The sequence below is a fragment of the Petaurus breviceps genome, unplaced genomic scaffold, assembly GCF_028583685.1.
Source record: "Petaurus breviceps papuanus isolate PSGF00001 unplaced genomic scaffold, PetGlider_PUasm1.0 91133, whole genome shotgun sequence".
NCBI lineage: Eukaryota > Metazoa > Chordata > Mammalia > Diprotodontia > Petauridae > Petaurus > Petaurus breviceps.
Window position 1 is genome coordinate 62645373 of NW_027187419.1, and position 15182 is coordinate 62660554.

Consider the following 15182-nt stretch of genomic DNA (forward strand, 5'->3'; position numbering starts at 1 on the left):
CCTAGAAGATAGTTCCCAAGGAGAAAGGAATCCTTGCATCTACTCAGTGTCATGCAATAGGAACACCAGTACGATTAGTTGAAAAAAGAAAACAAAACCACAAACCTCATCACACCTCAAAAGAACACATGTAAGAGTACTGCAATCAGGGAATGCCAAGCAAGGCAAGCATTTAAAATACGTTTCTTGAATGTTATTTTTAGCAAGGAATAGAGATCTCACTTATTTCTTCTTTTATTTTATCTTTTCTCAAGAACATGTTAAAATTTTTAATATTCATTTTTTTAATTTGAGTTCCAAATTCTTTTCTTCCCTCCTTCTCCTAGACCCCACTCCTTTGGAAAGTAAGCAATTTGATATAGATTATTTATGTGAAGTCATGCAAAACATATTATCTTGTTTATTTTCTCTAAAAAAAATTGGTTTTTGTTTACAGATTTTTAAAATATTGTAGAGAAGAAGAAATAGACAAGTTATGAAGTTTACTTACTTCACCAGGATAATTCCAAGTCATCTGTACTCTCGTGTTCCAGGCAGCAGTAACAGTACAGTTAAGGGCAAGAGTCTGACCTTTCAGTAATTTGATTGGATTTAGTGTACTTAACTGGACATCAATGATTGTATTGTCTGCAAACGTGTCACAAGAAAACAGGATAAATTATGTCGGAAAGCCATATGTGATGCTTTATCATAATGACCATACAACATCACTTACCTTGTCGATATGTTAGATAACTTGTGCTATACAAATGGCCATTGACTGTTGTTTCACAGGTCAGAAGTCCTATAAATCTGTATGTTGGCTTTGGTATAATAAAACCCCTCTTATTGTCCCAGATTATTGTCTTCCCATCAGGAATCAGGGTCTTCACATCAGGAACCTGAAACTGAAGAGATATTTACCCACAAAATTATATTTAGATATAGTGACAGTATTATTGTATCAAAATAATTTTCATATAAAATTAAAGAATATAAATGCTTTATTAGATCTTCAAAATCCAATGAACATGGTATACATGAGCAAAGCAGTTATGTCAAAATTTCAGTTGATGGTCCAAAATTCTTTTGCTGATGGGGATATTTGCAATAAACTATCCTTGTAGAACAATTAAGGAACCAATTTGCATTTTTTTTTAAATTGGGGCTGCTAGATTATCCTCATTTATCTTGATCATCTGGGTTTTTTAAGAAATCATGATTTATCTTCACCACTGAAGTTCTTCCATTTTGCAGGTTTAGCTAAGTCCAAGTCTTAAAAGACCCATAACATTCTATTTGCAATCAATGAGTTAAACATGCTTTGAATCGCCTTTAGCTCATAAAGAAAAATAGTAAAAAGCACCAGTTGTGCCATAAAAAGGCAAAACCAGTGACCGTAAAGAAAGTCAAGGAGGGGCGGCCAGGTAGCACAGTGAGTAAGAGCACTGGCCCCAGAGTCGGGATGACCTGGGATCAAATCCGGACTCAGACACTTAGCACCCACCCAGAAACACCTGGCTGTGTAACCTTCAGCAAGTTACTTAACCCCAATTGCTTAAAAAAAAAAGTTGAGGAGATTTTAAAAAATGAATGAAATTCATCATGAACAAAATTTTCCCTAAATACTTTTTCAGTAGTCAATTTATAATAAGCATACACACACACACACACACATGTTTTTGATCAGCCTAGCCCAAACCTAGCAATGAAAAAAAAAACTCTGACTCTTCAAACCCCATATATATAAATTCCTTATTACTCATTTCACACTTTTTTCTTAATTTTATAAACTGAGTTAGTTACTGGAATAGCTTTACTTTACTCCCAAGTACTTGAGTACTTAGGAGTATTAAGTACTAAGTACTACTAAGGACTTGAAAACCTGGTAGACCATAAGGTCATTCCCACACTTTGGCATCTTCAAATGCTATTTCACAGGCACCCTTCTGTCCTTGGCATTGTTATAAAGCTGAAAAGAATGAATCCAAAACATAGGAAAGCCCGCCCCCCTCCCAAAAGAGAAGATATGGGGTCATATTATCTACTCATACTATTTCCTGCTTTAAAAGAGAGTGTACATACAATAAAGGGTGTGAGTTTTTAAGAGCACAAGTTTAAAATAGAGATTCTACATTAAGGCTGAATCAGGATTGTACCTTTATGAAGTAGGCTCCCAAAGTTCTTTATAATGCCAGGCTACAAAACAGTTTTTAGTAGCCACAGACAAAAGCTACGACTTTTTCCCAGTGGGGGAAGGTTCTTCTTTTGAAAAAAATCACATGACATGTCATAAGTTGCTGTCTGATGACCATAAGATAATCTCTATTTGTTCCACCCCCTTTTAAAACAGATCCTTCAAAATGTTCTATGACATATCATGACAAGACATAAAGATCAAACACAAGCAAAGATGGATTTGTGGCTCTGTGTGATGGGCTTCTCCCCTCCCCTCCCCACCCCCAAGCTAATGTCCTTCTGAATTTTCTTTCTCTGCCATGTTTATATATGTTATAAAACTATGCTTGAAATTCCACTCAATAAATATTTGTTAAGAACTTATTTTATACAAAATATTATGGAAAACAAAACAAGTTTATAGCAAGGAGTTGCTTGCCCAAGGTCACAGGGCTTGAAGGACAGAAGGAAGGGAGAGAGGAAGAGAAAGGAGGGAAAGAAAGAAGGAAGAAAAGAAGGGAAGGAAGAAGAGAGGGAGGGAAGAAAAAAGTAAGGACAGGTAAGAAGGAAGGAAGGGAAGAGAGGGAGGGAGGGAAAAAGGGAAGGAAGGAAGGGAGGGAGGGAAAGAAATATTTATTAAGCACTTGCTATAAATGCTAGATATTGTGCTAAGTACTTGACAATATTTTCTCATTTGATCCTCACAACAACCTTGGGAGGTAAATACTCTTATTACCCTCATTTTGTAGTTGAGGAAATTACACAGCTAGTAAGTGGATGAGGCAGGATTTGAGCTGAAGTCTTCCTGGCTCCAGGCCCAGTGCTCTAACTAACCATTGGCTTCAAAACCAAGTATAGGGAAGAAAGTAAGATCTTCCTTCCCCTTTACTCTAGTCCTTATGGAGAAATCACTGTAATTTCAATGGAAAGAGAAGCCATAACCAGGTACACCAAGTTCCAATCATAACTTCTCCAAGGACCTAGGTGATCTTGGGCAAGAGACTTAACTTTTTTTGGGCCTCTACGTCCTCATCAATGAAATAAGGACTTTGCATCAGATGGTCTCTCTGGTCCCTTCAGTCTCTAAACTTATAGAATTCTCTATTTCCTGACAATCTCTGTCTCTGTTCTTGTTTCTGACTGTCTCTGTCTCTCTCCCACTCCCACCCTCAGCCTCCCTTCTCTCTCCCTTCCTAGTTCTTCTCCTCCTTGAAAATGGAGCAAAAAACCAATCTATGACATACCATATTCAAATGTTCATAATAAAATGTCCTCCTTTCTAGTATCTTTTTTCTTTTACATTTGGAACTTCTGTAAAAAGTTAATTTGAAAAAAGAGGCTGGAGACATTCTCACCGCATTTCAAGATTTCAGGATTCAAGTCAACAGTGCATGCACTTAAAAATCAAGTGAGCAAATTGCCTAAAGCCTTCTGCCATCATCACCAACAAACCTTTATTGAACACTAAATTTCACCATAATATTGTCTTATTTAATACTATTTCTTGCTGCCTACACACAGGCTCCAACAAATTACAAAGAATAAGCTTGCAGTTATTTTCTTTCCTGAAGGTTCCCTTTTTTCTTATAAATGTTTACCAATCTCCATGCCAGGAGAAGGAAAGGCTTACCCACAAGACTTACTATTTCCCAACTGTCTGTGTCTACATCTATGTCTATGTCTGTCTTTATGTTTATATATGTGTATGTATATGTGTATATTCATATATGTATATGTGTATATATGACTATATAAGCACAGTGTTATAGTTCATATATATAATTGTACACACACACACACACACACAAACATTATATGTGTAAACATTCTGGTACAAGAGAGACCTGAGCACGTACAGGAGATTCAATTCAACCAGTCATTCTTATCTGCCCTTGAGAAGCTAAAAAGTTCTACAATTTGCAGGACTTCCAGGGTTCCCCTCTCTTACATGTTACAAGTTATATAGGCTTTAATCACTTGTGGAGTTAAGTATTTTAATATAGGCTTTATCACTTGTGGAGTTAAGTATTTTATGAGTGGATGGAAAGATAAATTCAGTCATTCCAGATCTACATTCATTTAGGTAATTTCCCATCATATTTTAGTTTTAGTTTAGCAGACCTGCCAAAGCTTATGCCTCATAGCATATACTTTGAGAACTCAGGCTGGGGGTGGTCCCAAGAGATTTAAAAACCAGAGGGAGGATTGTGATTTAAATTAGAATAGAGGAGATTTAAAAGAGGAGTTTTGTAGGATAAATTCCACTGCTTGGCTAATATTGAATAGAAAGGTATTGGTAGTCTGAAGAATCAGAGAAAATGGGTATGTAGAAACCAATGGTCACTTCCACAGTAGGAAAAAACATCAGAGCAGGACTTGAGTGGAGAGTTATATGTTGATCACATAAAACACAAAAACGACTTTATATGTCAATTTTAACTTCTGGCTTCTTTACATACTTCCATTTTCTTATTTGCAAATTCTGTGCTTGTTGCTGGATTGGTCAATTAATAGATACAATGTCTCTGGCAACCACCATTACCATCACCACCAAGACCACCACCAGCACCTCTAGGCTCCCCTTGTCATAGAACTAAATTAACTAGAATTCCATTCACACATTTATAGGGCCATGTGAGGAACCTGGCATTGCTAAATAGTACCTTTTTCAGCGCAACGGTGATGTCTGGTGCTGAAACTCGACAGGGAATAATCATTTCCTGTCCTTCGGTCATATGTACAGTTTCAGGCATGGTGCTGTGAGGCTCTACAAATGGACTGCCCGTGTCTGAAATGTGAAAAACAAAAACAAAATGAGAATTCTTGAAATAAATATACATATAAATTATAGCAGATGAATTTTTAGGCTTGGGAAATGAGAATTAACAATGTAATACCACTCATTCTATACTTCTTTCCTCACAGGTATGCAAACCACACACACACACACACACACACACACACACACACACTTTGTATTTCTGCTGCAAAAATACTTCCTTTACCACATCTACCCCCTTATTCCATCCTTGTTTCTTTTGGGGGATAGATCAATGAGTAGGGGTTAAGGCAATGTAGAAATAAGTCTCAAAGTAAGGAGGGCTGTGAGTGGGGGCAGGGAAATTTCTGCCTAAGTTCCTTGGTATAACAATGCTAAATGAGTCAGGAAATGCCATCCAGAGCGATTGTGAGAAGTCACAGGGGGTCAGGTAAAACAGGAAAGCCATCTTTGTCTGAAGTAGAGATGACAAGAGGCTGGGGGTGGGGGGGAAGGCGGTGATCCTGAGGGATTTATCATTCAGAGTAAAGATTATGAATTAAATGAGGGTAGAAAATATTTAAAATAGAAGTTTTGTGGTTTAAATTCTACTGCTTGGTTCATACTGAGTAAGAAGTCTTCTGAGGGACTAGAAAAACTGAGTGGGCAGAAACCAATGACATATATCAACTTTTTATTTAGGATGCTTTACCTATCCATGTATAGCAAACTGAGGCAGAGAAAGGAGAGGTGGTTTTAAATACTCAGTGAAATGCAATTCAAACAATATTGGTGCCTGCTAGGAAACAACAGCAAAAGATCAACCAGGCTGTCATAGAGTGAGGAGGGGAAGAATTAGAGAATATTATAGCTGGAAGGAATCTTGTAGAGACAAGCTAGCCCAACCCCCTCAATTTGCATATGACAAAACTGAGTCCAGGTGAGGCTGACTTGCCCAAGTTCATAAGGCAGCAAAACTGGCTTTGAAACTTATATATTTTTTTTGTTTCCAAGTCGTGTTTTACAACATGACCTTTGAGGTACCTGTTTTTGAGAAAAAGTATTACAAACTTAAGAGGTAGAGCCTTCCTACCCCCAAGAGGAAATATGCAAAAGTCAAAAGTTTAAATTTATGTATAAAGTTGCTTCTATGTTTTATATGATAGCCATAGAACTCTACATTCAGGTCCTGCTCTGATGTTTCTTCCTAGTTTAGAAGTAGCCATTGGTTTCTACTTGCCCATTTTCTCTGTGTCTTCAGACCACTCTGTGACAAATCAAAATAAAATTTTCATGTATCCAGTGCGGAATCCAAATACCAGATTATGTTGTATGAACTACTGAAAGAAGCAAGTCAAGAAAAAGTCACAGAATGCCAGGATTTCAGAGTTGGAAGAGATCGTAGGGGTCCTCATATCCAACCCAAATCTGCACAATATCTCTACAGTATCCTTAATAGTCATTTAGTGAAAAGGAATGTTTTGACCTCCTGAAGCAGCCCTTTCCATTGGACAGCTCTAGTGACCAGGAAGGTTTCCCCTAGTTCAAGCCTAGAATATTTGCAACTCTGACCCATTACCCCCAGTTCTCCCCTGTGAGGTCAAGGAAAATAGTTTGTTTCCTTTTCTATAAGATAGACCACGAGGTACCTGAAGGCAGCTACTTTTCCCTCCTTCTTCCTCCCATCCCACTTAAATCTTCTCAAGGCTAAGCATTCCCAGTTCCTTTAAGTGAGCTTCATTAGCACTAACGCCAGGCTTTCATTACCCTTTGCCTAGGAAGCAAATGCTTCCTAATCCACCTCCCTGTTTCCAGTGTTTCTTCTCTTTAATTCATCTATCTGTAAGCTAATAAATTGATATTTCTTTTTTTTTTTAAAGCAATTGGGGTTAAGTAACTTGCTCAAGGTTACACGGCCAGTTATTTCTGGGTGTGGTGCTGAGTATCTGAGCCCGGATTTGATCCAGGTCATCCCGACACTGGAGCCAGTGCTCTTACTCGCTGAGCCACCTGGCCGCCCCTAAGCAATTGGGGTTAAGTAACTTGCTCAACGTTACACGGCCAGTTATTATTTCTGGGTGTGGTGCTGAGTATCTGAGCCCGGATTTGATCCAGGTCATCCCGACACTGGAGCCGGTGCTCTTACTCGCTGTGCTACCTGGCTGCCCCTAAATTGATATTTCTAAAACTCACATCTGATCACCTACTCAATAAACTTCAATGACTATATATTGCCTCTAGGTTAAAATAAACTCCTTATCCCAGCAATGATGCTTCCATCTACATTTCTAGTGTTACTTCATATAACTCTTCTCACAGTATTTATTCTAGTCAAACAGGGTATACTAGCTCTTCATCATCTACACTATTCCATGTCCTATCTCTGTGCCTTGACATAAGTGGTTCCCCCTGGAATATACTTGTCTCTGTTTCATGGAATCTCTGTCTTCCTTCAAGGTATGACTCTACAAGGCCTTTCTTGATACCTCTTCCCACCCATCATTGTTTCCCCTTTAAATGTCTTTGTTTTACTTTCCATACATTACTAATTTATTTAATTGTATATACATTATATCCTGTCTACTCCCGCTGAATAGAATGTAAACTCATCTAATAGCCTTCTATTAAGACTCTCTACCTCAAGTCGCATCCCACTTTAACTCATCCTTCACACAGCTGCTCAAGTGATTTTCCTAAAGTTCAGGTGGGACTATATCCTTCTTCTCAGTCAATAAACTGCAATGGCTCCCAAATGCCCCTAGGATCAAACATACAGGCTCTTCTGTTTAGCTTTGAAAGTCCTTCTCTTATACCCAAGCAATATTTCCAGCATTGTTATGCCTTACTACTCATTCTTCCAGACTGGCCTTTTCCGCACAAAATATCCTCCTTCTTCTCTCTCCATGCCTTTGCATTTGCTTTTTCCCAGACCTGGAATGATCTCCCTCCTCACCTTCACCTTTAAAACCCAGATTAAGTTCCACCTTCTACACAAAGCCTTTCTTCACCCGTAAAATGGATATAATCATATACATGCTTTCTGTCTTTCAGGGCTGCCATTGTGAGGAAAGCATTTACAAACTTTAAAGTGATATAATAAATGTGAACATCTAATAGTATTATTATCATGCTCATGATTTCACATAAGCTACATATTTTTAGTAAAGTTTAGTTTGGGGTGGCATGCCAGAAAGACCCATAAAATGCCATAGTTAATTGCTCATTAAGACAGTTTTGTGTGCTTGCTCATATATGCAGAGGAGTTTTTCTTTTAACACTTAAGGAGGAATCACTTATCAGCATTAAATTCCTTCTCTAAATAGATTTTGCTGAGCCAGATATTCAGGCAGTGACTATTGGGATTTGATCATTCCTTTCCTTCCTACTGCAAGTCTATATTTTTGTCTCCTTTGTAAGTCCCAAGGTAAATGGAAATGCCAGGAAATGGTTTAATTCATTAAACTAAACTGTAAATCCTTCACTTATAATTGACTGTATCCTTAAGTAATCATCCTCAACAAAGGCCACTGGCATAAGGAGTTTCTACAGGAAACAGTAAACATTTTTTTGGTTCTTACCAAACTGAGTGCCAATCCCCAATGAAAATAAGAGAAGGTTGATTTGATGCATCTTTAAATTTGTTTCCTTTTCTTTATCACTTAATGAAGCTCTTTCAAAAACGTAAACTTTATTACCTCTCACTTAGCTATACTTAAAAAACAAAACCTATAGTCCTAGTACCAGGATCCTTGTAATTACAATGCCAGAATGTCAGAGATTTACATACACCCCAACAAAAGTCAAAAAGACATAATTTGAAACACATAGGCTAGTATCACAGTAAATAGTGAGGGATATAATCTATTGTGTTGTTACATGAGCTTATGACTGCATATGCAACAAGAATACTCTGTGGACTTATTAATGGTACATTTCCTTTGCAATTTTATTCAAGGAAAGACTAAGAATGAACCTGCCTGCCATGCTATAATACAAAACTTTTTTTTGGTTTGTTTTGCAAAGACCTTAGATACGGAAAAGGTCACTGCTCCTTTAATATCATCAGTGAAACCCACTTACGGCTCCCTCAGGACTCATTTATATTTGTCACGAAATTAGAAATTACTTCCAAAACCAGCCAGCAATACAGAGTGATTTCCTGAATCCACATCTCCTGACCATTTTCAAGAGTGAGGAAGAGCTGCTCCAAAGACTACCGGTGTTCTGTTGGCTCAGACACACTGTCACCAGAGGTCCATGCCAACAGAGATCTAGATGGGGACCATACAACCATAACCTCTCTGAACTCTCCAAGCTAAAAGTAGGGACAGGAAACTGCACCAAATGTTAAGATTTCTTGCCCAGAAGTATCAATGCTGCCACTCACCCTTCAACCCACAAGCAGGCTCTGAAACAGGCAAAGATCAAACACAGGTTCCTGCTCCTATGAATGGACTTAGGATCTATTTTTTGAAGACTTTTTTTTCCTTCTGAATCTGCAGTCATGATGCCACTAGGTTAAAAGTATTCAGGCACAAAGGGCCCAGATACTACCTTCATTCCACATAGAATTCCCACTGACATCAGCTGGGAGTTCCGTTACTCTGCTCAGGGCAGTGGGTGGCACAAAGCATTTAGGACATTTTCCTGGTTTTTGATTAAAGGGGATCCAACAATAAACATCTTATTTCCTAGCACATTTATGTTCTTATAATTTTTGTAAGCCTTTTTCCTGATTCCCTTTGATTTCATTTTCCTTTCTTCTTCTTAACAGGCATAAGGGCACCTAATGATTATTTGGAGGATGGGAGTTGGTTTCGTCTTTGAGGGTAAGGGGTAGAAATAAACCAACTCCCTCCTAGAAGACAGAAGTACCCAGATGAAGGAATTCTCAGAGTATAAACCCTCAAAGACTGGTCTATTGAATCCTGTCTACATAGTATCTAACATTATCTGCACATAGATGCAAAATGAAGGATTTTAAATTGATTTAGACAAGACTATTCTTGAAATATGAGCTTAAAAATGTTACAACAGAATCATTACTATTTATTTTGAAAAGTCTATTGATTTATTGAGATTATAAGACTCAGTTCTACAACTATTCAGAAACATTTAAGTCAAGTATGATTCTGAGGTTGTGAACTTGAATGCTTGGGAAAATGCTGGTGCCCTTGCAAGAAATAGTGCTATTAGAAAGAAGGCTGGATTTAGGTAGGGGCCAATGAGTTTTGTTTGGATATACTGAACTTTAGATGCCTAAAGAACACCCCGATGAAACTGTTCAGTGGACAATTGGAAATGAGGGTCTAAACCTCAGGAGATAGATGAGAGTTATTTGCATTGATGATAACTTAATCCAGAGTTGCAGACTGAATCACTAAGAAAGAGAATGTGGAGAGAAAGGAAAGAAGGCTGGTAGAGATATGGTCATGGTCAATAACCAAACATAGAGGGACAGACATGGATGGTGACAAGGAAAGGAGACTGAAGAGGGTTAAAATGAGTAGAAGGAAAACTAGGAGCGAGTACTGTCATGAAAACCCATGTCTAGGAGAAGAAGGTAGTCAACAGAATCTAAAGTTGTAGGGAGGTCAAGAAGGATGAGGGCTGAGGAAAAGTCATTAGAATTAGCTATTAAGAACCACGGCTAATCTGGCAGAGGGAAGTTTCAGTTGGTGGAACTGGAAGCCAGATTGCAAAGGTATTGAAAACTGAGAGTGAGAAGTGGAAGTGGAAACAAGAAGTATAGGATAATTTTCCTAAATATTTAGTTTTCAAGGTAGGAGAGCTATAGGAAAATGGCTTATGGTGATGATAATGTCAAGTGAAGTTTTATTTTATTTATTTTAAGAGTAGAGAAGAACAGGGCATGTTTGGCTTTAGCAAGAAGGGCATCTCTTGGGGCGGCCAGGTAGCACAGTGAGTAAGAGTACCAGCCCCAGTGTCGGGATGACCTGGGGATCAAATCCAGGCTCAGATACTTAGCACCACACCCAGAAATAATTGGCCGTGTAACCTTAAGCAAGTTACTTAACCCCAATTGCTTTAAAAAAATAAAAAGGGGGCATCTCTTGGAGCGGCTAGGTGGTGCAGTGAGTAAAGCACCGGCCCCAGAGTCAGGAGGACCCAAGTTCAGTTCCAGCCTCAGACACTTAACACCCACACAAAAAAACTAGCTGTGTAACCTCGGGCAAGTTACTTAACCCCAATTACCCTCCAAAAAGGCAAAAAAAAAAAAGGGGGGCATCTCTTCAAAGATTTTTGAGAGAAAGCGCTAAACCCTGGGTAGTATAGACAACATGTAAACAGCTATATATATATATATGCAACATATTGTTATTACTCAGACATTTCAGTCATATCTGATTCTTCATGACCCCTTTTGGAGTTTTCTTGGCAAAGATACTAGAGTGGTTTGCCATTTCCTTCTCTAGTTCATTTTACAGTTGAGGAAACTGAGGCAAACAAGGTTAAATGATTTGCCCAGGGTCACACAGCTAGTGTCTGAGGTAGGATTTGAACTCAGGAAGATGAGTCTTCCCTGACTCCATGTCAGGAAAACCTGAATTAAAATCCGACCTCAGATGCTTACTAACTGTGTGACTCTGGGCATGTCACTCAACTTCTGGTTGCTGTAATCCCCTGGAGAAGGAAATGGCAAGCCACTTTAGTATCTTTGCCAAGGAAATCCCATTGACAGTATGGTCTGTGGGGACACAAAATGTCAGACATGACTGAATGACTGAACAACAACAAAGAGCTTCCTAGAACTCCAGGGCTCTGCTGACAATACCTACTTAGATTATGAGAAAGAGGAACAGAAGAAATGTAGGAAAAAAGAATAAGAGAGGAAATCATTCTCTTCTTCTTTAGCTTGTTTCCACTCATGGCTTCCTTTCTACCACTGCTTTTTTTTTTTTTTACCCTTATAATGTACTTCTTTTCCTTGGCTAAATTGACTTAATAATAACAGTAACAATAACAACAGCAACAGCAATAACAACAATCCCCATTTATGTAGCAACTGAAGATTTACCAAGTGCCTTGCTTGCAAAACCCCTAAGAGGGTGGTAGTATTATGCTGGTCTTATGGATGAAGAAAAGAAAACTCAGAGAGGTTGGAGGACATGCCTGTTATCACACAGCTGATAAATAGTGAAGCCAGAAAAAGTTCTCTTTAACTCGTTTAGTGTTTTGTACATTATAACACATGCCCCTACTTATGGAGTGATTTAGAATGATCAGTTAATGAACAGATATTGATTGAATACCTACTATGTGCCAGAACTATACTAGTTGTTTTGGAAAATGTGAAGAACGATAAGAGGTCCCTGACCTGAAGAGTCAGTTTAGGATATGGCAACAGATTAATATGTGTCGACTGATTAGACAGCAGAGGAGTGCTAAACTGGCTGGCAAGACTCCAATACCAATAGGACTCAGAGAAAGAAGAGAATAGCATGTTCACAAGTGGTTGAAGGCTTTAAGAAGAAGTTGAGACTGGGTAGGATTTGAGAAGGTAGGGTACTCCAAGTGGAGGAGACAATATGGACAAGGGCCTATAGAACATGACTGGTGAAAACATCAGAGGAGACTAGCCTTGATGGAGCAGAAGGTGAATATTAAGAGGTATCAGGTATTTGGCAAATTAGGGTGGGATCAGAAAACAGAAAACAGTCTCCACTCTGCAGAGTTGAGAGCTTTCTCTCAAGAATCTTTGAAGAGATGTCCTTCTTGCCAAAGCCAAAGTCAACATTCCCTTGATGCCATCCTTTTTCTTGTTCCTCCAGTCTTCAGGCTATGTTAATTCACTGACTCCTTTCCTATTGCCTACAAACATTTCCTGTTCTTCCCTACCCTTAAAAATGAGTTTTTCCTGGCTTCACTACTTATTAGCTGTGTGACAATAGACAGACAAAACCAGACAGAGATGTTGATGTGGTAGGAAATGAGAAATGAGGAACCATTTTAGTTATGGAAGGAAGGAAAAGAGAAAGAAAGGAAGGAAGGTAGGAAAGAAGAAAGAAAGAAGAAAGGGAAAAAAGGAAGGAAGGAAAGGAAAAATGAAGAAAGAAAGAAAGAAAGAAAGAAAGAAAGAAAGAAAAGAAGAAAGAAAGGAAGAAAGAAAGAAAGAAAGAATGAAAGAAAGAAAGAAGGAAGGAAAGAAAGGAAGGAAGGAAAGAAGAAAGAAGGAAGGAAGGAAGGGAAAGAGGGAGAGGAGGGAGAGAAGAAGGGTGGGAGATAAGAAGAAAGGAAAGAAGGGTGAAAGAAAGAAGAGTGGGGAAGGTAGGACCAACACAAAAATAAAAACAAAGCTCTCCATTTCCCCCCTTGCAAAACTTTCTCCACCTTTACCCCAAGCCTGATGAAGTACGTGGCATATCCATGTTGCCATTGTGCTAATCCCAACTAGTTGCTGAAGCAGAAGTGACTCATGATTTCCTTGCAGAAAAGATGGAGATATTTGGGACAGATCCTAGTATAGTTTGATGCATTGGTAGCTGGTTGAATGACTAGACCCAAAGGATCTAATAGATTAATATCAACATAGGAGGAAAGAGCAGCCTCACATGGCATGGCACGCTTTTGACTCTGTTGCGTTCAATATGTTTAATCAGCAACTTGGATGAAAATGGAGGGAGTATGCTGATGAAAACTGCAGATTCCCTTGACAAGAGAAGCAGGATCCAAAAAGTTCTCTGCTTTAAACTGCATATTTTCACTAAGAATATGAAATGTAATAAAGGCAAATATAAAATCTCATGCTTCAGTAGAAACAAATGAACTGAATAAGTATGTGCAGGGGGTAACTAAAGAAACTCTAAAAGGACAGGAAATGTTTGTAGGCAATAGGAAAGGAATCAGTGAATTAACATAGCCCAAAGACTGGAGGAACAAGAAAAAGGATGGCATCAAGGGAATGTTGGCTTTGGCTTTGGCAAGGACATCTCTCCAAAGATTCTTGAGAGAAAGCTCTAAACTGCAGAGTGGAGACTGTTTTCTGTTTTCTAATCCCACCCTAATTTGCTAAATACCTGATACCTCTTAAGACAGCAATCTTTATGAAAAAGACATAGAAGTTTTCATTGACTTGCAACCTCATTGATTGTGTGAGGGAGCTGCCAAAAAGACTAATGCAACTTTGGGTTGTATTTATAAAAGTATGAGTTTGGAACGAAGGAGGTAATATTTCCATTGCATTTGGGACTGGTCAGACCACATCTGAAGCATTGTGCTCCATTCTGGGCACCACAGTTTAAAATTAAATTAACAAGTTTGGACACATCAAGTAGAGGGTGACTAGGATGAGGAGGAATCTAGAACACCCCAGGCAGCAGGACATAATGGAAAGAGTATTATTGGCTCTTGAGTCAGAGGACCAGCAGCTGACTCCTGATTCTCACTAGTCCAGCTATGTATGTAATCTCAGACAGGATTGCTACAAAGATCAAGTTAGAATTTCTGCAAAAGTTTTCTGTAAACACTAGAGGTATTTATACACAATGTCCCAAAAGTCTCTGTGCAGGTTTGAGTTTTAATAGCAAATAGTAAGTTTGAAAAATATCAGCTTTCATTAATTACTTAGGCTTTAGTTTAATAGCTTAAAACTGCATGAAGACTTTTGGAATACCCTGTTTAAATACAAGGTGTTTATTATGTCATTGGAGGCATAGTTGCTGTTAAAGAATATCCCATGGAACAAAAGCTCTAGCAGGTCTTAAAGAACTGGTGGGGTAAGAATTCCACCTAGATAAGACAGTCTATACCCTTTAATCAGAACTAAGCTTTGCCAGTTGGGTGGGGTCCCACCCAAGGTTGAAACCAATCTCATCATCAGCTTTGTCATTCAGAGGTTGCCTTGACCTAGTAAGCAAATGAAGAAATAGAAAGGGGGAAAAAAGCTGGATTTCCTTCTCCTCCCATTAGTAATTGGTTATTAATAATTATTTCTCTCATTTAGGACTCCTAACTCTAGAGTTAATGTTTATAGTGGTGCCAACGCAGAAGAGCAAGCTCCCAAATAATAGCATGGATGCTTGTGTCCACCACAGACACCTCTTTGGACTGCATGATTACTTTCATTAGTATCACTTAGGAGCCATATGCTTCATATGACCTAGGGAGATGGCGATGAAGAATGAAGCAGCCAAGTTACCTAGACTGAAGCAATGTTTTCCATAGCCCAGTCTTAGCACAGAGGACAGGAATATCAACCAGAAACTGCATGATGGTGGGTAAATCTAGGACTAGACTAGACTAAAGA

The 15182-nt window shown here is 38.6% G+C and overlaps 1 protein-coding gene across 1 annotated transcript in view; it reads right to left on the reverse strand.

The window, feature by feature from the left end:
* The window catches only part of FLT1 (fms related receptor tyrosine kinase 1), a 192897-nt gene that overhangs the window by 139267 nt on the left and 38448 nt on the right, over positions 1 to 15182 (reverse strand). The window contains exons 4-6 of the mRNA XM_069080287.1: positions 4821 to 4945; positions 716 to 887; positions 491 to 627 (exon numbers count right to left, since the gene is read on the reverse strand). Coding sequence (XP_068936388.1) covers positions 491 to 627; positions 716 to 887; positions 4821 to 4945 — 434 coding nt within the window. The remainder of the gene's footprint in view (positions 1 to 490; positions 628 to 715; positions 888 to 4820; positions 4946 to 15182) is intronic.